Below are 24,424 nucleotides of genomic sequence, written 5' to 3' on the forward strand. Positions count from 1 at the left end.
GAGTCCATTCGGGAGTCCCCCTCCAATGGACTGTTTGACCACTCACCTTCTGGAAAATGGCTGCAGGGCATCTGGACCAGTTATAACTACAGACACGATCTTTTAGTCTAGAACCCTTTATTAATGATTTATTAACAAAGGTGACTGACTTTTGCTTATGGCTTATTACAAATAGATAAACCCATTAGCCTTTATTTGTGACTTACTAACATTTATAACTGTAGACCTGATGGCTTGGAGGGGTTTTCCTAATGAATTTAAGTGCCAGCGAAGTGTCAGGCTGGAGACGGATTTTCCACAACCTGGCAACCTGGCAAAGTTGTTATTATTAATGGCTTTTAACTGATCTGTAAAGCATTGGTCAGTGATTTATTAACCATTAATACAGCCATTAATTTTATCTTATAAAGCCATTATAAATTCAAGATTCAAGATTCAAATAGTTTATTGTCATATGCACAGCAACAGGTTACAGTATGTAATGAAATCACCATTACCAAATTACCAATGCATTACCATTATATAAAGAGGGAAATGAAAAAATACAAGGTATATTAAAAAGGAGAAATAAAATAACAGTGGGCCTATCTGGAAAGGCACAGGTCAAGATTTCTAAAAACAGTTTGGGCCTATTGTACATGACTGTACATGTAAAAATGTGTAAAGAAAAAAAAGAGTGAACCATGGTAAAAGTCGTACGTTCATAGCAAAGTAACTAATTAATATAACAGCGGTACAACCATATACAGTCAGTACGGTTTTGTGTAGTTGGCCTTTTTTTTCTGGACCAAAGAAAACACTTTAATCTTAAGGGGGGGGACACTATTCACAGCCTACTTTTGGTTGCTATATAGGCTACTTTTGAAGAACGATATTGCCTGGCGGAAGAATATTGCAACTTCTAACTGCTACTAAGTCATTACGTTATCCACCGGAGTCTTACCGTTCACTGTGGTTTTTCAAACTCGGTCAGCGGGGATCACCTGCTTTCTTTATCACCTATTAACGCTTTTCAATTTTGGCAAAAATGACGGTGAAGTGATTTGCTTTGCTCAGACACAGCGGCCCCTCGCGGCTCCCGGCTCGACGTGTGTGCCGCGGCGCGTGCCAACGCTTCCTCGCCGGCCGACGTCACGCCGGAGGAGGCGTGGCTTGGTTCTGCTGCAGCGGAGAAATATGACATGGGGCCGAGCGAGCGAGAGAGAGAGAGAGAGAGGGAGGGAGAGCGTGAGACTGCCCGAGAGGAATTAACGGTTCGTCAGAGGTCTGGACCGAAAGCGTCAGGATGGGGAGCAATGACTGAAAACAGAACGGTAGGACGCGGACCTGCTTTTATTCCTCTTATTCCACGTACAGCGGGACAGGCCGATTCGCGGCTCATATGACAGCGAGCACAATGGGCTGCCACTGCGGGCAGGTGCACCTGGCTTTATGCGAGTACGTGCCTCGATGCGTTCAACTTCGGGTTCCGTGCGGATACCTTTATTTTAGGTCGATGGCAAACACGTCGAGGCCACAAATCTCATCGACGGTTCGGGATGAGACGCTGGCCCGGGTCTCATAGTTAAAGGCTGTAAACATGGATGTGGTCTCGAATCTGTGTGCTTAGTCACAGACCTTTGTGATGCAGGGACCTACAGTAGCAACATAAGAAGTATATCTGAGACAGATGAGTATATTTTGTGATGGTAGCTTATCCTAAAACAAATAGCCCATTAGCTTATTGAGGCTATGGAGCGTTGAATGTATAGTTCTTTTAGTAGACATGGAATATTAATCATCACAGTGAATTTTGGGCTAGAGGGCTTTACATGTAGACGGTGAGGAAATACATAACAGATATCTGTTTAATATAGTAAATCTCAGAAGTCTCACTTCTGGCTATCTGTTCATCCTAAAATATAGGAAGCCTTATATAACTGCAAATACCACTGCTTGGTTTAATTCTGGTGCCCATATACGTGTGTTTTATTTGTTGGCCTGGTTCACAATATCACCCAAGTATGCAGGTCTGTAAAGATGGTGAGGGCACTACTGCCGTGGTATTTTTGAAACCTTTACTCTATCATTAATATCAGCTTATGTTTCAGGTGGGTACAACACTAGTGAGTCTGCCACGGTTTCCTCTGGGTCATTTGTAAGCTGATGATTTATATCAAATCAGCTTGTTTGCTTTCTTACCTTTACAACTTATTCAGCCATCTATTACCAATATCTAAATTCTTTACTCGGGTTTTTCAGACAGGCAGCTGACAGTAGTCGAGTCTGATTTGGAGACAGCTCGAATAGACGGGGCAAAGCTACAAAGCAGGGTCCGTGGCTGCCAGGCCAGGCCAGGCCAGGCCAGGCCATGCCAGCTCCATAGAGGGCTTCAGTGCAGCAGGGCACTGGGGAGAGGGCGCTTGGCACCTGATCAGTTACCACAGTGAATTCTGTTCCTGTCACTGGCATTTGGCTACAGTAAAACAGAGCAGAGATGACGGTTGTTGTTAAACTCGGTTTGGCTTTCATGTCAGTGTAGCAGTGCCGCTTTATCAAACTCCTCTTTCGGCTGATACAAAATGACATTCTTTTGCAAACATCTGTGCCGAATGCAGAGAAATTACCCTCAGAAGCTTTCATTGTTAAAAAAAAAAAAAAAAAAAAAAGATTGCATAATCAAAACATACAGATTTGATTACGCAATCAGTTTACATTTCTTCACATTTCGCACCAGGGCACCGATCGGTAATGTTGTGTTTTTCCACTGGTATCATTGGACAGGGATCTAAAAGAACGATCAAAATAAATCATCTGGACCCTGATGAGCACCTGCAATAGGGGCTTAAATCCGCTGTTTCCTTTTAAAAGAATTCCACGTCTGCATGCCTGATTCCCCCAAAGTTTAGTCCTTCAGAGGAGGTGAGATGAGTCAAGTGCCGGTGGTAATCACAGCCCAATCACTGCAGGGTTTTGAAGTGGGCCCTGTTCCTCAGACATCTCTACAGGTAGGGAGGCAATGTTAAGTGTTCTGTCTGCAGGTGGAGGGAGGTCAGCTAGAGGCCATGGAGGCAGGCAGAGGGGCTCCTCTCATGCACACATCAAATTAGGGGAGGGTGGAGGGGGTACCGGTCACCATCCCAGAGTCACTGCACTGTGGTCACATGAGTCTGTGCACAGGCCTTGATGTTGGAATTTTGTCTCCCAGTAAGCAAACCCATTCTCAAATTTGTGTGTGAATGGAAATATCAATTGTACCTCCAAATCAGAGATGAATGAAGTCGTAAGCCTTGTACCATAAAGCTGTAATAAATCCTTACACCAGTATTCCCTTTTTTGCTGTGGTGGAGGCTGCAATGACAGAATATATGGACAGCAGAAACCATTTAACCATGATTTATGAACTTTTTTTTATAGTAACCTAGATTTGCCAGTGTTTATCTGCAAGGTCAGAGCTTGTGTTTCTATCTGTCTGGTTTTAATGTCTGTTGCTTGTAACCATAGTCTTTAGGGAACCATGGATCTGTAGGTTTCTGAGGAGCTATATGGAAGACTGGGCATTAGTCATTTCATCTTTGAAAGTTACTGAAGCTAGAAAATCCTAATTTGAGCCACAGTAAAGAAACCTAGCCGAGGCTGAGGTGGTATAAAGAAGTGGCAGCCACTGTGGCTCACTGTGGCTCACTGTGTCACCTGTCAATCAAGCAAACACCCCCAACAAACATGGTCCTCTTTCACCCTCAAGGTTGTTCTAATGAGGAACAATACTCTTTTGAATAAATTTGAAAATGTATTTCAAGAGAAAATTTGGGGGATTTCCTGTTAATATTTAATTCAGACAGTTTTCCTTAAACTAGCATCTAACAGTCAAGGTTTCGCATTCAGTCATGTCTGGCTGCTGTTTGATTTCTAAAACTAGGAATGAACCACTCAGGGCACAATCTAGTCCTTTTTATCGTCTGACACCTGAAGATCAGGAGGGAACCTCGTGATCTTCTTCTTGGTTTGACACACAGCTGAAAGCCACTGGATTATATGCTGTTTGATGCTTAATAAAGTTTACTTGGTTACATGATTACTAACAGAATGATTTGCCACACTTGAGCTGCATGAACTTTAATAGCAAATGTGTGGATTTACACTTTTTTGTTTAAATATAATTTCAAGTTTTGTGGCTGAATTTATCACGAGGCACTTGCCCAAGAGACACCAGCCCTGAATTGTTGTGCCATAGAGCATGTGTGACTATGGCTATTATGGTGTAACATTGACAGTTAAACCTAAAGTTTTACAATAGAAACTATTTCTGTGGAACAGCCAAAGTTTGGTATTTTGAGTTGTTGCTCATTGGATTAAAACAATGACATATAAACCATTTTTGCCCAGTATTCTTGTTTTTATAGCTACACCCAATGTCCGAGAATTAACTTTTGCCACCAATGAGAGGGTGTTATGATCAAGGCTGAAAGTGTGACACCCTCTGAAAGAAGCCTTTGTCCAAATATGACACAAGCAGCAACAGGATTTGAATGGTATATTTCCCCATGGCCTGCATGTGTGTGCGCGTGCGTGCACGTGCGTATGTGTGTGTGTGTGTGTGTGTGTGTTTGTGTGTGCGCACGCGCATGTGTGTCTGCACCTCTTGCACCTAATTGCATTTGTGTTGCTTCGCTTGTCTTGTGCTCGGTCTGGGAGCAGGCTGGCTGCTGGAGACATCAGCCATTGTAACATTCTCTGGGCACAGCCATTCCCTGTCCTGCCTCGAATCAGCAAGGGAGCCGTTTCTAAATCAAACAGAACACTGTTGCACAGGATACCCTTGGTGACTCAATTTAGATTCACGCAGGCCCACATTGTAGGTCATTTTCATTCATTCAGAGAAAGAGGTCAGGCCTCCTTTTCTCTGCAAAAACCAGCTGCATTTGTTGGAAATTCAATGTATTTCCATTTTGTCTCTCACTTTATTTAGGTTGAAGAAAATATTAAAAAGGAAATGCGGGTTAGATGCTACCCGGAAAAAAGAAGAGCAGTTGCTGTTGCTTGCTTTCTACGTCATTCATTTTCTCAAGTAGAGAAAACATGCTCTGCTCTCTGTCACTGTCACTGCCCTTTCTTTCATCTTTACTTCATAAGATGCGTGCAGTGCATCGTATCAAATGTCCAACGAAACGCATTCATGGAACATTGGGGAATAAACTTGCCCTTTCTTTCAGCTATAGTAATATTTCTCCAATCTTCACTGCTCCTTTCTGGTGAGATGAAGAAGAGATCTGAGATGACTCAAGGGGACCATGAAGAAGAGTTGTTTTTACAGACTGTATTTATCTTATGACGTTTTGCAGTTGCACATATATTCAGAGTTGTATTAATTTCTCAAGAATATATGGTGAAGGTGTGCTGTGATTATTTCTCCTGCTGCTACTTTCCTCCCCCTGTTTTTTTATGCCTCTTCCACACACTCTCATTGACTTACCGCCCCCCCCCGCCTCCATACTTTCTCACCTTTAGAGTCTGAACACCATGTGAGGTCACTTGATATGTAGATGGGGTCGTTGGGGATTTCTAAGACTGACTGTGGGATATTTGTTTTTAAAAAAAAAAGAATGATTCATCATTCATATTCACATCTGTTTGCACCCTTCCGTACTTTTTGAAATAGAACACACAGGTATGCCATGCTTAGCTTGACAACTCTGTAATTGCTGTGGTTTTTAACATTTTAGTGCCTTAAAGTTATTATCCTTAAGGCCTTGGCCAAGGTTGATTTATTGATACCTGCAGTTATTACAGGTCAACTACAGGTCCCAAAATTCTGGTGGCAACAGACACTCCTTGGAGTAGCTACTGGAATGGACTCCGCTATTAAAAATAAAAAGTATCACATAGAGAAGTTACTGCAGAATGTAAATACATTGAAAATGTCAACCAGGAATAGTATTAATAATGGGATTTGATTTAATGAAAATGTGAAAATTTTAAATTTCGGATTGAGGGTCTGAAAAAGGTTGAGAATCCCTGCATAGCTATAAGAACTTGAATATGAACGTGCACTCGTACCAGCTGTTTTGGGGTTTGTTCTACAGCTAAATAGTGACTAGTTAATGCCACATCAGTGACTAAATGTTATTCCAAACATATGTTTAGCAAATTCACAAAGGGCTGGATAAGCTGCTGACTTTGTACTTAAGAGATGACTCCTGCTGTCACATCAGAAATTATACAATGATCAATAATTTTAAAAAAGGTATATTATGTTACATCTTTTTGGCTGTCTCATAAAAACTCTGGAATTAGGAACTTCTATCAGGAACTTAGCTGGCCTAAATTAGCCAATTAAAAGTGTATATACTGAACAAGAGACACCCTCCTTGAAATTAATCAGACCACAGGCTGCTGTGCCAGATCAGTCAATCGCTTAAACGACCCATCTCTGTTGGTTCTAAAACACTTCTTCTTTTGGTTTTTCTGAAAATCCTGTGAAATATAATCATCACTCACTACATCATAGTTAATCAAATGTCAGTTACTGTCACTGGCCTGATTATGACACATCTTCCCTCCACAATGCGCCCGCGCCCACGCCCACCGAGTGCCCTCTCTGTGGGTGCACTTAAGCCCAGGTTGGAGAACACGTCTCAGACAAAGTTACTCAGCCCAAGATTTATTGGATCCATTAGGCTCTCACAAGGAATCGATGTCTTTTGCTTCTTCTGGGGGCTCAAACTCCATGCTGTCCCTGGGTGATGGGAGTAAATAACAAATGCATCAGATTCATATTGTTTTCACTTCTTTTGTAGCTTCCATTAATTGGTGACTTGTGCTCTGGTCAAGCATCCTCGACAAGCACAGTTTGGGTATCAGATAAAATTAGCTGTTGCAGTTAGCACAAGCTCCTTTTTGATCGCTAATCGTTGTTCCCTCAGCTAAACGGACCACAACAAAGTGCAGGAAGCACTTCGGGGGCCTGTGGTTCAATTCAGGGTCATTTGAAGCGTCCTTCAAAAGGTTTACATATGTCAGACGACAAGAGAGAGCAGTGCCTTCTGTCTTGCTCTTGTCTTTTTGAGCAAGAGCAGGACACCTGGAGGGAATTTCATTACATCTGGCACAAACGTCCAAGTGGACTCCAATTATGACAAAATTTCACAAAAATGTCTAATAGGATAAAAAGATGAAGGGATGACATTTTAAATCCAGAAGGTCAAAGATCAGCCTCACTGTGACATCATAATGTTCTGCAAGAACACTTTTCTGGCCATTATTCAACGCCATAACTCAGGAACAGACAGGGAGATTGTGACCATATTTCACATTAGGACGGATAATGAATTTGTGACACTAATCTTGGGTGCCCAACTTGAAACTGTGGTGATTGTATAGATTTTCTGTGCTGCTGTGTTGAAAATATGTGTGAAGCATCCACGTTTTAGAGTTTGTAGCTTCTTTGCAGCAGCATCCATATTTGAAGCATTGTCTACTGTCATGGCTAAAACTTTTTTATCAAAACATTTCATTTTATTAAATTATTTCAAAATCTTCACTACATATATTATATGAGTCTGGACAGGCATGGATGTAACCTGCAACTTGTATGGTTGGTGGAGACATACAACCACCAGGTGGTAATTCTAGTTATTTGTTGGCGAGAGTGACTTTACAGTTATTAGCATCTGGAGAGCCAAGGGGCATTGATCTATTGCTTCTGATAAGAATACATTGGCAATAGTTACATTAAAATTATGTGTTGTAGTTCAGATTCTTAAATAGATTCTCATGCCCACAATATTTTTCCTGTGTCTGCAACAAAGACTATTTTGCCATCAAAGAGGGATGAGTTAATTCCAAATTCAGACATTATAGCTGCCATGAAATGCTGCAACTCAAGCTAATTTTACACAGATAATGTAGTTGGCAGGAAAGGTGACTAACTTTTCGACTAAATGCACAGCTGTCCTGTGGTATAACTTGAAATTTTTTTTTTTTTAAATTCAGGAACCTACAGGTTTATGGGTTTCAATGTCTTTTTCGTCAGATATTATATTAAGAATAAGGTTATGTGATATTGCCCTTTCCACCTACTTGAATGTACATGCACAACCATGCAAGCACCCACACACAGAATCAATCCAATAGTAGTGCTACACTGTAAAATGCAGGTATTGTGAGATGTAGAAATATAACAGGTGTCAAACAATCTCTTCTAGTATTTCCTTTCTTATTGGAGTTTATGTGGCGATGACGAAATTCTTATTTTCAGGGGTCACTGTAGCATTGTGGCCGCCCTGTGATTGACGCAGAGTTTCAGCTAAATACAATTTCTTTGACGTTTCTGTACATTTCAGATGCTTGTTTAAAGCTACCAGCGTAAGTGATCTAGCCAACATGACATTGTGCCGTTTTCCGGTTTGTTTGTTTTTTTTTCATGGTAGCAAAATTAAATAATCAGGCTGACAAGAGAATGTGAATTACTGCATAGCTGCTTAGTTTTCTATAAGTGGCTGCATGTGTGTTTTTGTGTGTGTCTGTGTCTTCCATTTCTGTGAATTCACAGAGTACACATCATTATAACCTACTCTATACATCCTCAGGGCTTAGATGTAAAAATATAGTTAACCCCCAAATTATCACTGGTCTGTAGGTGATGACAGTAATTTTTTTAGATGACTCCAATCCACTTTTCAAGGGTAGAGCTACATGTAGGTCTTTGAGCTGGCGAGGTTAGTGGATGCAAGCAATAGATTCTGTGTGTTCAACACATGAGAGGACACCCTGCCTCAGCACAAACTCAAATAGGAAACACCGCCTGGCTTCAGCTAGTTGGTCTGTTTCTCATGTGGTATCAGACAATTCAGATTCAGATAGCAAGCAGTTCTTTATGTCTCGTCTGTATACTTCTTACATGTTAGCTTCCGTGCTGCTAAGTGTGTAATTTATATCCACAGCATACTGTTTGATACGTTTTCCTTTTCTTTGGCATCTTACCCAAATCAACAGAAAGTCAGTCTCTGCTTTGGTAAGGCCTCGGTCTGTAGTCACAGCTGTCTGCTTGTGGCATTCTGTCGAAAAGGGCCCAGTCAGGAAAAGAGGTATTGGCCGCTGTGGTTGGGGGGCTGGAGGGATTGACATTTTAAGGGGTTATGATCTTATTCTGTGCCCCTCAGCAGCCAGTTCTTTGTTTGGGTGCACACTGCACATACAGCTCTGTTGGAGCTAAAGATTTTATTTGACTGTAAGGTCAGACAGCAGAATTATCAGTCGCTTTGTTAATTGGATTTATTGCTTTTAGTGTAAATACTGAATGTATTTTTTGGGGGAATATATGATGTGCAGCCTCTCGTTTTTGTGTCTGTAAATGATCAAAACCACAGGTGAAGCAGTAAAATCTATGGCTGTGAAAGTGCTTCTTAACTCTTAACAAAAATCGAAAGTTTTCTAGAAACACTAGTGTCCGGTGTATATAGAGCAAAGTGCTCACGCTGTCCACTGCAGCATCAATCGAAATTTACCTCAAATATTAATGTGATGATCCATTTAGTGCAAATTGACAACAGCTATCCACTCCATGCATATGCTGTGCTGGCACTGTGCAGTGCAGCAATGAGATGTAAAGTGACATTACTGCTTCCAGCAGCATCTTTCTCACAGCATGTGAAAGGCTGCTGCACAGAAGATGGGCTTTTTTTAAGTTTAGAGAAGGATTAAAAGAATGAAAGAGAGAGTATTTTTGTGAGTGTTTGTGCATGGCTTCATTATAGACTCTGTCTAGAGGTCAAGACATGAGAGTATTACACTCGCTTTCTGCCTTGCATTAAACGGGAGTGGTTAGCGTTTGACTGAAATGCAACAGAGTCCGTCCTTCCGCCTTCTTGGCCTTCTCTCTGCTGGTCTCTCCCTCTTCATGTCTCTGGAAGCGCGGCTCAGCGGTTGATTTTCTCAGGTTGCGGGGGTGCTCTGAGGTCACAGCAAATAAATGTCTTTTTGTGGGTCCTGAAGGCAGGGAAAGTCCCACTAGTGAATAGAGCATAATGGAGGGATAAGGAGGGACTCGGCAAACTCCCAGGTGGTGACTAGAGAGAGACACAGACAGAGATGGAGCTCTCAAAAATCAAAATGGCTAAACATGATGAGCCTGAAGAGCCCTCACTTGAACATGTCGACCCAGGCACTGATTGAAACACGTCAGACATTCCACGGGCCGCCTACGATACAGTCTAGCATGTACACACACATGCACACGTTTGCTGCTCCTATACGCTTCTTACTGGTGATGCACAGGCACAGTCAACACAAATACAAGTTTTCCATTGTGGCTGGAGGAGGAGGAGGAAGGATAGAGATCGAGGCTGACTGACTGACTGATATGAAGGCTGAATAGCAAGTGGTGCTTCCACTCTCGATTGAAATTCACTGATTGAATCTTGTGCTCTCAAGCAAGGACTTTGAAATAGTGGAAGTGCCTAGTTTGTAGTTTAGTGAGACATTATAATATCCCATTACATGATTTCCTCTTGCCGCTTAAGTGTGCTGTGTTATGAAGCAGGTTAATGGATTGTGTTGATTATTCATTACTGATGCAAGGTGGAAATGATCTGTTTGACTGGAATTGTGCTCATTTGTTTTTCCAACATGCAATTACCCCAAGTCTAACAGTATTTTTCATTGCTGTATCTTTCCCGTTTCTGCTTTTATTAATCAAATTACATCAAAAATAGCTGTGCATCATAGCTGTTTTAAAACTGTTGTTTGGTTATAGTGTTTCTATCTTGTAGTGTATTAAAATAGCAAAGCCGTATCCATTGTTGTAGGAAAAAAGGGGCATTTTTTCCTTGACCATAACTGAGAGGGTGGCTTGACATTTTGCTGTGGACAGGCATGTGCATAAGTACTGGGTAAGAATGACTGCCATCTTTTTGCGCTTCGTGGAAGCACCTGCTCTGTTAGCTTTGAGATCGGTACCCACTCTGAGGGTACACTGAGTAGGAACATGCAGTGGTTAGTGTTTTTGCCAACACACACACACACACACACACACACACACACACACACACACACACACACACACACACACACACACACACACACACACACACACACACACACACAAACATATGCATGTTTGCATTTTCACACACTCATGCACTACAAGGCCGGGGATCATAGGATGTTGAACACAGCACTTTCAGCCTGTTGATGCTTGGAAGAGGAGGAGGAGGAGGGATCATACCCTTTGAGGTTTGAGTAACTTAATTTGTGTTTCACCTACAAGCCCACATGTTATGTCCAACCCTTGCAGGACAGGTCTTTTGCCACTATTTTGTAAACCAGGCTCAGGTTTCAGGTTTCAGAGGTCCTGTTGACACTCTGGACAACCGCTGCCTCCTACACTGGGGAGCTGTAAAGAGAGCTAGGCCTTGAAAAGCAGGATGCATTGAATCTGTCGCTGAGATGAACTATCTCATTCATAAATGTTGTTTAATATTGTGTTTATTCCTTATGCTCATGTCATGTTTATTTACAACAACAAGCTGACAAATCTACTGTTTAAGCATGAAGCCTATATGAGAACATACAGTATGTGGCATCAGTGAGTTATCTTTTTTCAGGACATACAACAGCAGACAAGATATTCAGTGTACAAAGATGAAGACTAAGGATCTGAAAAAGAGAAAGATAAAGTATAGCAAAGGCTCACATTTTAGAAACTGGAACCAGCTATAGATATATATGAAGATCTAAATCAAATAACAATCAAATTGAGAAAACCCTACTCAGCTGCTAGGCCTCCTCTCCTCTGCTGGCAGGAGGTGGGTTGGAAGCTGACACCAGATGTTCAGCCACCAGCAGGCTGAGCAACAGCTCGTCACAGTGTGAAATCCGGTCTTTATAAACAGGTACAATTCATCCACCATCATCAGACTAAACAGTTTTACACTTTGTCAAGTCAAAATGGTCTTGTAGCAGGGGGAGGACATGATGAGAAACCCTCTTTAAGAAAGGATTTACTTTATGTTAAGTTTGAGATGGTTTCCCCATTTTCTCCAGGGTTAACGAAGCTTCAGTATATGTTAGAGTTTGGTAGGTGAAAGAAGCATCATTACATTGAATAAATCAGTGACAGCCTTTCCTACCTTTACAGTTAGGGTTGTAAGATAAGATACTTTAGATGGACTTTATTTATCCATTTATTTTCCCAATTGGGAAATTTGCTTCCCCTTAAGACTTCACACCGAAAAAAATATTAACACCCCAACACTAATTAGCTGATATTGATGAAATATTTTGGATTACCAGGCCTTTCTTTGTTCAGTGTAACTGGTCTACACAATGTGACTTGATTAAAAGGTATTTCCACTGTTTCAAATTAGTAGGGCTTCGTTTTAAATGTACTTAAAGCATCACTGGTAAGTTTCACATCGTGAATTCCATTATAAAAAAGAGAGATACCAATTTCTCCAATGACAGAGGCCTCAATCAACCAGAATAGTGTATTCATTTGCACAATATTGTTTTGTGTTTCTGTTATTTTGTCGTTTCTCAGGAAAGGTTTTCCAGGTCGTTGAAAGGATTCTGTGAGATGGAGGAAGTCAGAGGCAAAAGTAGAAAACGCAGGTTTATGGAAAATGCTGACAAAAACATAAATTATAAGACTCTTGGAATATTATGAATATAAATGAATGATTCCTAACAGAGTATAAAGGATAGGTTTTCCTTAACAGCATCAGAAGTTTTATGTGGTAACATACAGTCCAGCTGGTGCATTCAAGTGTACTCTGGCATCAACATAAACTAAAATTTGCAAAATATAAAAATCTAAGCCAATATAGAAGCAGGCTTTTAAAAGCGTATTTAAGAGCATAACTGCAAATGTATATGCTTCTGTTACCCTTGGTGTCCATGCATAGGATACACGGCCCAACCATTTTTCGGTTCCGGAGGAGATGCGGTGCAAAGAGTAGAGTGTAAGTCTTTTTACAGTATGTTCACCTCCCACATGCTGTGTATCTGCCTAGCATGTGGGCGATCACCACTCACTATGGAGACAATTATCTCAGCTATAACTCATCCTATTACATTAAAATTGCTACATATGTACATGTACATCATGGAAAAAATAGCCTGTAGCACATTTGCTTGTAACTGTGAAAAAGACGATCTGTATTAAATGACAAATAAGCTTCTGTCTGTGGGGGACCAATTGTGCATCATTCCTCATCTGTACTGAACTCTGAAGTATTCACTGAGTAAATTTCAGAGGTCTTCACAGTTAAGTTTTGTAAGTTCACTTATAGGAAGTTATTTCACACATTCTAATCAGCCATCTGGTTTACTGGCAATTTAAAGAAGAAGTTCAAATAGTGTCAAACATAAAAAAGGAAATAGTGAATGGGGAGCTTCTGTACAGTAATAGCATGGAGGGTGTAGTAGGGTGACTTTGCATTTGATTATATTTGAGTTAGGGTTAAAAATAGTTCTGTTTTTAAGGGGGTTTTTATTTGGAGGGGGGGGGGGTTAGTGTTTCACAGATTAAGAAGAGATACTGTATTTCTCTTAGAAAAGGTTAATTTGATTTAAACGCCTATAAAGCCCCTCATCTGAAGAATTCACATGCATAAAAAATTTATATATGTAAGCTCAACATGTATTTGAGTTTATATATATCATGTAGATGTTTCATTTATATCAAATCTAATGCGAATGGCTACATCTGACGGAAATTGGGATTAAATTAACTAACAATTTTAGACTCTTGGATTTCATACTGTATTGCTGCAGTGTCTTTGAACCGGTGCTGTTGTGTATTGTGATGATGGAATATAATTAGGGGGACGTTCGTCCAGTGTTTGTTTAGGCAGATGATTAAGAAACAAGTCCCATGCCTCTGTTTTTCATTATCAACAAATGGGTCCTCATAAATACGGAAGGACTGCGGGCAGCCCACTGGCCCACAGGTCAGTGGACCATAGAAACAATGCAGTGTGTGTTTGCCCATAAGGAGAATACAAAACTTGAATCTGCCTCTAATACGTCTGTGACAAGACATCAGGGTGAAAATAGCTGGTCGCAAGGCTGCATGTTTCCCTCCGTGGTTTCAGGTTAAATTTGTTTGATCAGAGATACAGCCTGTACTGATGGTTTCCTGTTCATCTTTGACCCAAATATACAGTGCTAGCATACAAACTCTAACCAATGTCTTGGTGTACAAGTTTGCAGTATGTACTCTCAATATTGTAACTGAGTAGTTTTTTTTTGTAAACTCTAAAATCTGTTATTCTACTTTCACTCGAAATTTTTTGTAATATTAAGTATTTGTCCTCAAGTACTTTGGAAATGAAATGATGGAAGAAGTAGTCAGACCATTTACTCATGTAATATTAGCACATAAAACTATAAAAATACTCCATTTAATTAAAAGTCTTGCATTAAAAACTACTTAACTAAATTTACAGACGTACTGGCAACAAAATCTACTTAAAGTAGCAAAAGTAGAAGTAGTAATTTTTCTGCAATGGTCCCTGTCAGTGTTGTATAGTTATGTAACTGGATAATTATTAGTTTAATCTACATATTTTGAGAGTAGATGACATGTTTTTCATATAGAATCTGAATCTGAAAAGTAACTACAGCTGTGAAATGAATATACCAGAGTAAAAAGTAGTTTTCCCTCCAATATTGACGTAAAGTGAAAGTATAAAGTAGCATTTAATGGAAATACTCAAGTACTTCAGGATTGTGCACAATCCTTGAGTTAATGTACTCAGTTACTCTCCACCAATGAAAGGTTTAGAGTGAGGCCTATAGTATAGTTATTGTGAAACAATGAGGAGAATTTCAGATCATACAGAGCATTTGGACATTATGTGTAAGGCTGGTGGTCCGATCCCCAGCTCCTCGTGCCTATGTGTCGAAGTGTCCTTGAGCAATAGTGTAATGTAATGTAATTTTAAACTTAAAGATTTCTTTTCACTCACAAAAAATATATATTTTTTTTGATTGTAAAGAAAAGATAGTCGCCACTTTGGAGATCACTAAATTGGAGAGGTCATTTGGTCAGTAGGGCGTACTCATATTGAAATGGTAGTCATGATCCAGCTTGAGCTTTTTGTAATACTCAGACAAACTCTCTATTTTAGAACTTCGGCTCAATTATTTTTTAACACATGTAATCTCACTTTTACTTGAGGACAATATGAGTCAAGTAACTTCTGCCTCAGTGGAATATCCTTGTACTATTTCGAAACCTTCTAATTATTAGTGGATCTTCTAAATATAGGTTTCTCACAGCCATCGGTAACGTGTTGGTCTAGCAGCAATGGCTGAAGTAGAGATAGTTGTTCCAGAGTTGTTTGTCATTGTTCGAGCCAAACTATATCACAAACATATAACTAAGTCCACTGATTTCAAACTTAGAGTCATGTATCGGTTATTTTAAAGAAAAAATGTGTCTGACTTTAAAGGTAACACAAAGTACTTTGGACAAAGTTGCTGTAAGAGATTGTACAAATAAACAGAGGACACATACAGTATATGAACCTTTTTTACTGTTCATGTGAATTATGCATGACTCTGAAGGATATTTCAGTCCCACTTAGGAGGGCTTTGACACTAACTCCTCAGCACTTGCCAGTATTCTGTTGAAAGGGTGGTGTGATCCACCAGGGAGGATGGCAGAATATCCACTGAGTTTCCACTGTGGCTGCTCTCACACTCTTCTATCACTGTTTCCATGTGTGTTACTCTCCACACGCTACATAATCATATCTCTGCCTGCTGTGTCATGCAGGATCACCCTGGAACACAACATCCCGCCAGTGACCTTCTTTGCCTTTACCTGCATCAGCATGTTAGCATTTCATTACGTAAAAGCAGACTCCCGTGAGGCTGGCACTGCACTTTCGTCACCACATTGGTGGTGGTGTCACATATGCACCAGCATCTTAGTGTGAGAACCTGGAAATGTGATTACACCAATGTAAATAACTTTAGAAGGTGGGGTCTTGGGAAGAAAGTGCTGCTACCAGCCAAACTTCAGGTTGTTTTTAGCTGTTAAAAGAAATGCTTATAAGTATCTAAGAAGTTACACCGCTTCACTGTGACTTTACAACAGCTGACAGGTGTTGTTACACAAATCACAGGGCAAAGTAAAACCCTCTGGGGTTCTAAAAGTTATGGAGCATAACCCCAAGTGATGCAATTTCATATCACATTTTATTTAAAAAAAAAAAAAAAAAGGCAAATTAGGAAATGAATCTTTGATTTTCAGTCAGTAATGTAATAATAATGAAATGTTAACTTGTGAAGAGTAAAACTCTGTCAGCTGAATGAACAGTCAGTAGACAAAGTGATTTCTAAATGACAAATGATAAAAGTAATGGCTTAAGGGGTAATTTTGGATTAGCATATAAACACTGGTGCAGTTGAATATGTGTGTCGGTTGGGTGGTTCAAATTGAACCCAGCCAATCAGAACTAAGGGCCATAACTTTTTGTTTCAGGATGATAACTTTCAATATTTCTGTGTGTGTTTCAGGGTTGTCTGCATCCCCAGTGTCTTCCTCTCCACTGCTGCCTCTGAAGCCATGGACTAGAGCTGCGTCTGGTTCTGACAGTCCTGTGGTCATCAGATGGCTTCTCAACAACCCTCAGCCACAATACAGAAAGTAGGTTTGATTAAAAAAAAAAAAAAAAATTTAAAAAGTTGAATTGCAGTCATCTACTGTATGTTTTCACTGACAGCTGCTAAATGGCAAAAAGATAAGACCGGCGGTATTTGCTGTTTTTCTTATTGCCAACAAATCCTGTGAAAATCCTGTTATCAAGCATTGCTTGTTAAGCCAAAGCCAGATTTTTAATTCTGTTCCAGAGACCTCCATTGTTGTCTAAAAACTATTAAATACACATAAATCAGCAACTCTGCTCCACTGGGTAACATCTTCCTTCATTATAATGAACATGGGCACTGTAGTTTATATTTTAGGTCAATCCTGCATACACCCCCCTGGTCAGTACTCAGATGTTTTACTTAAGTAGAAGTAGCAATACAACAGTGCAAATTCAAAATCTCATATGAGTAAAAAAAAAAGTATTATCAGCAAAATGTACTCAAATTATCAAAGGTAAAAGTAAAAGTATGTTATGCAGAAAAATGGCTTATACACTATAATATTATTGGATTATTGTTACTGATGCTGTTTGGGGCTGAGGGCCGTAGACATCGTAGGCAAGTCGGGAAGTTTTAATAGATGGACTGACTCATTGTCGGTTGTGGTCTTTTCATGGAATTAGTGGAAAATAAGAAAAACATAGACATACATGTCAGCCTAGTCCTCATAAGTAGATGTTTTTCTAGCCCACTGCACTTTCTGTCACTGTTTGTCGTAATGCCTTCATGTTCTTTAGAAGCCAGATACACAATGTGTGACAAACATGCTAATTGTGATTATGAGTAACAGGAAGCTGGACATTCCCAGCTTCTTCTGGCCCACATGGTTTTTATGTCAGATAGAAAAACATGCATCAGGGTGTTTCTGATTCATAATTACCTCCCACGGGGACTGCGATCTGAAGAAGGCTGTTCTTAAGGGAAAAGATGAGGTCATGACTTATAATATTCATCTACTTCCGTGGGGCTTTTTGCCCCGCAAAGCAATATTGTGATTCTCACTTGCAGCCTATTATTCTGTATTAGGGATGGAAGAGTGTAATTATGCACATATGTTGTCTCTTTGGTCCTCAAACAACGCTAATACCTCACAGACTGACTTTCAAGCTGTTTGAATTTCCTGTAAGAGGTGTTCAGAAATTGTGAAATGTTAGTTTCCCTTTTGGTATTAAAAGCAAACTTGCATTTGCTTTTAATTGCTTTCAATTTGCTTTTTTGCAAAGAGGTCCAAATAAAGAGAAAACAATTCTCTTCATAGATACATTTTGGGTCACGTTTGATCTGATAACTTATTATGCTTCAACCCTAATCTCATGATCTCTGACAAACTTTGGCACAGCTGACCACTCTTTGTTTCAAGTAGTTTACATGTGCTTAGATTCTCTCGGTACAATAATGCACATGCAACACAATACAAATGGCTGACAGTAACTAGGTCAGCTAAACTACAGCTTAAGTGCAGCTTTTACTCATTAATAATGCATATGATAAAGACCAAAGTTGCTTGGTCTTGAAAAAGATATTTTTTTCTCTGATGCTCAGCTGTCTTTTTTTATGTCATGGGCGTATAATTTTCATGTGACAATAACACTAACTGAGAGGACATTTCAAATCTGAGATTGTTCTATCATGGTCAGTAAAAAAAAAAATGCCATGATGTCCTGTTCATTCTGCTGTCAGAGTAATCCACTACTATTCCTCAGCCTCAGAAGCAGGAAACAGCAGCGATTATTTTGTGTCGGCTCTATTTCCAGAGCGGAGCGTCTGTCGGTTCATAACACTGAGCCAAAACCTGACGGACACTCTTGTCATGTGGCACACTGAGAGGTGGACCATCTCTCCTGCTTACTGCCCAGAGACGTGGGCAGAGTATCTGGATGTTTCCAGCATGCGCTCCCTCCTCTGTAGGTCAAAGCCACGGACCTGAGCAGCCTTCAAACCTCGGGTCCACACACAGAAGACTTGTGTCAGAGCTGCGAACCTGTGGGTGTTTGTTTCTTCACTGTGAACTCCGTTTCTGGAATGAAAGCTATGCATGGACTCATTCATTCCATGGGCCGAGGGAGTGAACGCATGTGTATCACAGAAGTGCTGTTTGTGACCTAATTAATTAGGGCGCTAGTATTATATAGCCACGTCGTACACATGCTCTCCCGGTAGCATCATACAAAATAACATCACACTGAATCTCCCAGCTCCACAAACCAGCCATCCTTCCTTACTGTCCAACTCAGAGTATCGATATGGTTTAAGATACTGGATCACACCCAGAAGCCCATGGTTGACACTCAGTGACAGGAAGAGGGCTAGCGTTGTTATGATCATGGGCGGTGGGCCAAAGGCTTTGGAGATAGGCAGGTGTGTCCTGGATACGACCCCTGGCTTTGTTGTTGACATTACATCTGTGCTGTTCGATGTTATGTTATGACTGTTAGCCAGAGCTGGGAGGAGCTCTGGGAGTGGATTCACAGTACTATGAACTATCAGCTCTATTAGGCATTACACATCAGTAAAAGCAGGCTGGGGATACTGGCCGGGATTAAAATGAGAGAGGGGGGCAGTCCAGTAAGTTTTCTCACGGGGGTTAGTGAGTTTTTTTTTTTTTTTTTTTTTTTTAAAGTGTGGTTGAAATGGATTTACTGTAAAACTATGTGTTTGAGGCCTGCTGTGTTTCTCGTTGCTGCTTTTTCCAGATGAGAACGTGAAGGCTGGCGTCCACCAAGGCCACCGCTGCACCTTGGGCAGCGCACACACATGATCACATGACTCTGGACATGGATGCGGTCCTGTCAGACTTTGTTCGGTCCACGGGGGCAGAACCGGGTCTGGCAAGAGACCTGCTGGAAGGTAAGAGATCACTGTGACACCTAGAGACACTGTCCTAATATCTTCAAGACGAGAGATTGACAACTAAGCTATTATATAAAAGACTCGATTTTTGTGAATTTCTGGTTTGATCAGCTGCTCCCTCCTGTGCTTGGGTTGCATCTGAGTGAGCAGAGGAGAGGAAAGAACTGAGGAGGAGAGGAAATGAGAGGAAAGGAAAATAAAGGAAACAAAGGAGGGGAAGAGAAGAGTGGGGCCTGCAACATTGAGCCAGCTCGCTGATTTAGAGGCCAGTGTGACGGTTTTACGAGTGCACTCCCTAGGGAGAGCTTTGTGCCCATTCATTGGAACTCATTGAGGAGCAGAGTGCTACTGGCACTTGTATAGCTTACATACAGTGTCACTTGGAAAAAAAAGAAAAAAAAAACACAGGAGTGCAAAAGTGCACACAGCAACAGAAAACCGGTCTGCTGGATTGGCTTGGATATCTAGATACTATAAAAGTGATGTTTTTTTTTTTGTGGTTTTGAGAAATTTCTACAATCGCAGCGAGTTTCCCTTTGACCAGAAACGTGTGCATTCCAGGATCTATTCAAACTGCAGTAAAGAATTGCAGAACTGTAATTGCAGATACAGCTTTGTCTGATTTATGGGAATGAAAGCACGCACCTAATTAATCAGACTTCCATTAGGGGATAAAATCCTCGAGTATTTGCAGTACCTATGTGTCCTAGAAATCTTTTTGTCCCTGTGTGCGCATAATGCAGCCGGTCTGGTCTGATAGAAGAATTAAAGTGTTGGATTCTGTCTCTCCCTCCCACTCAGTCTTTTTTTTCCTGTGCTTCTGCATTGGCATCAAGCCACAGGGGCATACGTGTGACACTGACAGACACCAAACAAGACACTGCACTCAGACACGACAGACGTGGGCCCGGATGCCCTATTTCTGTATTATGCCTGCTGCTTTGTTCTGATGGTAGCTTAGCTTGCCAGACCTACATCAATCAGCTGCTCTGTTACCCTCTGGTCTCAGCCAGGTTGGTTTGAGAGGGCAGACGAGCAGAGCGACAGAGAAATATGACAGCACCGCATGTGGTGCCTCCCTCTAGAGGCTGGTTTATGTACTGAATCTACACCGCCAAATTTGCTTTGACCTTTTTGTTCAAATTTACTGAGAACTAGAACATTTTCTGAGTTACTGGGTGGGGGTTTTTCATTTTCACAGGAAAGGAAACAAGGTTAATAACCTAATTTTGGTGATTTTCTTTAAATAAAAAAAGTAGATTTTAGAGTGACGCTTGCTCATAACCTAAAGTAATATAAACCTTCTGATGAAATTGGTTTAATTCTTAATCTTGTAATGAGAAAACAGAAGTCCAGTGAAGCTACAATTTCTCTATTGGACAGGGATTATGTATGTTCAGATGAATTTTTCAGTGTTCCTTCTGCTGACAACAGCCATTACAAAAGAAGAGCAGAGACAATGCTTTCCATGCCACAGTAATAGCAGGCTAATGTAGAGGCATTTAAAGACCATGCATTAGGTGCTGAGTGGTGATGTAGCTGGACCTTAAGTTATGTTCCCAGACTTGTACAGCTCAGGCTGCTCGGATCCATAGAGTGGAATCAGTCCTGCATTGATTTGCGTGAGGATGGTGATTAGTGGTGCCACCCTTCATGTTCAGTGCCGAAAATCATCATGTCCGGAAGTCAAGGGGAGAGAGGACGTCTTCCTCCAGGTCTCTTATACAGGGAGTCCATTAATGGACCCTTTCTCACAAACATGCTTAGGTTACATGCAGACAGTCGGCCAGCCCTCTGAGCGTTTGCCTTTGAAGGCATTTATGTGAGTTTTATAAAGACAGTTTTGCAGATAGCTCCTATGGCATCGTGAAAAGGCACACTGAGATATAATAAGACTGAGGCTTGACTTGTAACTCTTAAACCTGGAAGGGATTTCTGTTAAAGAGACAGCACCCAGAGGAGACAACTCTGTCTCTCAGTGTGTGTTCATGGAGTGCATGTGTTACCAGTGTGTGTGTGTGTGTGTGTGTCTCTCTGTCTGTGTCCCTCCTGCACATCAGGATATTGCTGTCAGTCTGTTAAAGGATCTGTCTCCCCTCACTATCTTAATTTTTTGTGGCACCACCCAACCTCAACCTCTAGTTATTCATGTTATGATGCAGCACGATTTACTCAACATGGCGTTCCATATAGGCTATATATACCATCATAGTGGGGTTAATTGTTTTAAATTTTTATAGGTCTGGGAATGTATCAGTGTTTAATTAAAATATTAAAAAACAGACAGTAATCCAAAAATCTTGTTGAAAATCAGATTAGCAAAATACCAAGTGCATTGATTGTTTTTATCAGTTATTTGGTGGGAATCTGGCTTAACTGCAGGATTTTACCCCAGTTTTCCTCTATTCTTTCTGCTTATCGGTTGCATTTTCTCAGTTTTTCTCCACGAGATAATCCTGTTTACTGTAAACTGCAGTGAACAGTGTCCTGTTGCACCAGGAAAACAACAACTTTTTGCATGGGAACACAACATTGGGTGAAAATTGAATTTAAACAACCCAGCCGGTAATAAAGCCCATGGGAGCAGCAACATTTATCCTAGATATTCTTTATCATTATCATTATCATTATCACTTCTAGTGTCTGTGAACAATCAGCCAGACCTTTGTTTGTGTCCTGCAGGTAAAAACTGGGACCTCAGTGCTGCTCTAAATGATTACGAGGAGCTCAGGCAGGTCCACACTGCCAACCTGCCACAGGTCTTCAATGAGGGCCGCTACTACAAGCAGCCAGAGACACGTGACACTCCCACCCACATCAGCAAGATCGACAGGCCGTGTATACAGAAGCAGGAGGACAATGCACAAGGTAGCAGGGCCACCTCAGAACAATATTACCACCACCAGTGACCTCAACAGTTTCCTTTGTCTTCACCTGCTTCTCACTCATCCATTTAATTCTTCCGTCTTTTCCCCTTTAGAGAAACGTCTGTCCCGCGGGATCTCCCACGCCAGCTCTGCAATTGTCTCCCTGGCGCGGCTGCAGGTGGCCAATGAGTGTACCAGCGAGCAGTTCCCTCTTGAGATGCCCATCTACACATTCCAGCTACCAGACCTCAGCGTGTACAGCGAGGATTTCAGGAGTTTCATAGAGAGAGACCTAATAGAGCAATCCACCATGATGGCTCTGGAGCAGGCTGGTCAGTACTGCAGGATATAATATAATATAATACATTCAACTATACCATTCTCCTACTACTGATACGAGATATGTAACAGAATCCTACGCACTTCATTGTATTCTTTATTTCGATGACACTGAAATGCAGAATGCCAATAAAGCAGCAGCAATGAGAAATGCCAGTGAAAGTCAGTAATGTAGACAGAGAAGTAGAAGGTGAGACTGAGAGCAAGAGAGAGCAGTTCCGACTCGAAAGATGACAACAACTAATTCAAAGCATCCATGATCCCACAGGGATTCATCTCCCAGCTGAAGTTTCGAGATAATGAAGAGAAAATAGTTAGTGAATTTTCAAATCTTCCACCAGACATTCCCACACAGACATTGCAGTGATTGTAAAGCCTTTTTCTCAACTAATTCTGTTCAAGATCTGAGTACAGTCAACCAAAAAGAACATTGGGTCAATTAACCATTAACACATAAATGAGCGAGAGGCTGTCCTAATAGTCTTACAGATACATTTCTGACAGTGATGCAGTCCAGTGATTCCCAACCCGGCGTACATGTACCCTGGGAAGCAAGCAGACAGGTTGAAGCTGCTAAAAGAACTGAACAAACAGTAGAAAATCGTCAGCTAAAAGTAACGGATAAATGGTCAAAACGGAACATAGATCAAATCACTTCAAATGAACACATTTATGATGGGTGGTGTCAGTGGTGGAGATGCACTGAAATTGGGTGGGTTGTGGGTGACAGCACACTTCAGATATGGAAGGCTGGGAACCACTTACTATCCAACCAAAAGATAGTATCTGATCTATAGTGATAAGTGAATAATTTACAGTCGTAATCTTAACACTGTCATACATTTAAATGATATGCACCACAAACTGTGGGTAAGGCCAACGCTGAGACCATAAAATATATACTATAAAATATGTACTGTGTCTCTGCAAATAAGAAAAAGGTCAAATAAGGTACATTAGCCAGTTGTGTTTTAGCCTCAATTTATGGGCGGCTGAATCTTAAGCATGATAGTCCATATGTAATGTGAAAAAACTAAAATCAAGAACTGCAAACTGATGGGAAATGCAAAAAACATCTGCATTTCAAGCCTATCTACACTGAGGGGTAAATCATTCAGAGCCTCCTCTGTGTTTACTGTTGTTGAATAAATGATGCACACAGATCAGCCCAGGCTCAGAGCAGTGAGGCTGCCGGCAGTAAAGCAGTGTGCAGCGCCCTGGGCTGTGAAGCCGTCCTTTCTCCCTCAGGTATACAGGCAGGGAAGTGATGGAGCAGAAACAGGAGATGCTGAGGAGGTTTGTTTTTTTTGGGGGGGGGGTGTTTGACTGCTGGGTGTTTGAGGTAGAGTGCAAGCATATGGCCTGTGCTAATCATTGCCTTCAAAGTTCAGCTTTCGAGGCTAATTATGCTCGTTGGATTGTTGTACTCAATGGGCCCTGGTACTGCTGGTACCTGCTCCAGTACCTGACTGAGAGACATGAAGTTGCATTTGAATATCAACGTTAATATGCACAATTGAAGACCTCTGTTAACTGACACGTTTTGTTTTTTTTTAATCGAATCTGATAGATAGAAGAAGTCATGTTTCTAACATCACTTAACAGAAAGGAAAGTAGCAATTATCTCACATATCTCATGTCGAAAAAAAAAAATTTAAACTGAAAATGACTCTAATTCCTTTGATTTAACACTTCATACTCCACCAAAACAGATGCTCTGATAAAATCAT

General features: G+C 40.9%; 1 protein-coding gene across 1 annotated transcript in view; it reads left to right on the forward strand.

Moving 5' to 3' along the window:
* The first annotated feature begins 1,227 nt into the window (after positions 1 to 1,227).
* The window catches only part of otud7a (OTU deubiquitinase 7A), a 37,063-nt gene continuing 13,866 nt past the window's right edge, over positions 1,228 to 24,424 (forward strand). Inside the window, exons 1-5 of the mRNA XM_040132058.1 lie at positions 1,228 to 1,313; positions 16,507 to 16,636; positions 19,332 to 19,485; positions 22,171 to 22,356; positions 22,469 to 22,687. Of these exons, the coding sequence (XP_039987992.1) occupies positions 19,401 to 19,485; positions 22,171 to 22,356; positions 22,469 to 22,687 (490 nt within the window). The 5' untranslated portion in view covers positions 1,228 to 1,313; positions 16,507 to 16,636; positions 19,332 to 19,400. The remainder of the gene's footprint in view (positions 1,314 to 16,506; positions 16,637 to 19,331; positions 19,486 to 22,170; positions 22,357 to 22,468; positions 22,688 to 24,424) is intronic.

The sequence above is a fragment of the Xiphias gladius genome, chromosome 8 (genome assembly GCF_016859285.1).
Source record: "Xiphias gladius isolate SHS-SW01 ecotype Sanya breed wild chromosome 8, ASM1685928v1, whole genome shotgun sequence".
Classification (NCBI taxonomy): Eukaryota; Metazoa; Chordata; class Actinopteri; order Istiophoriformes; family Xiphiidae; genus Xiphias; species Xiphias gladius.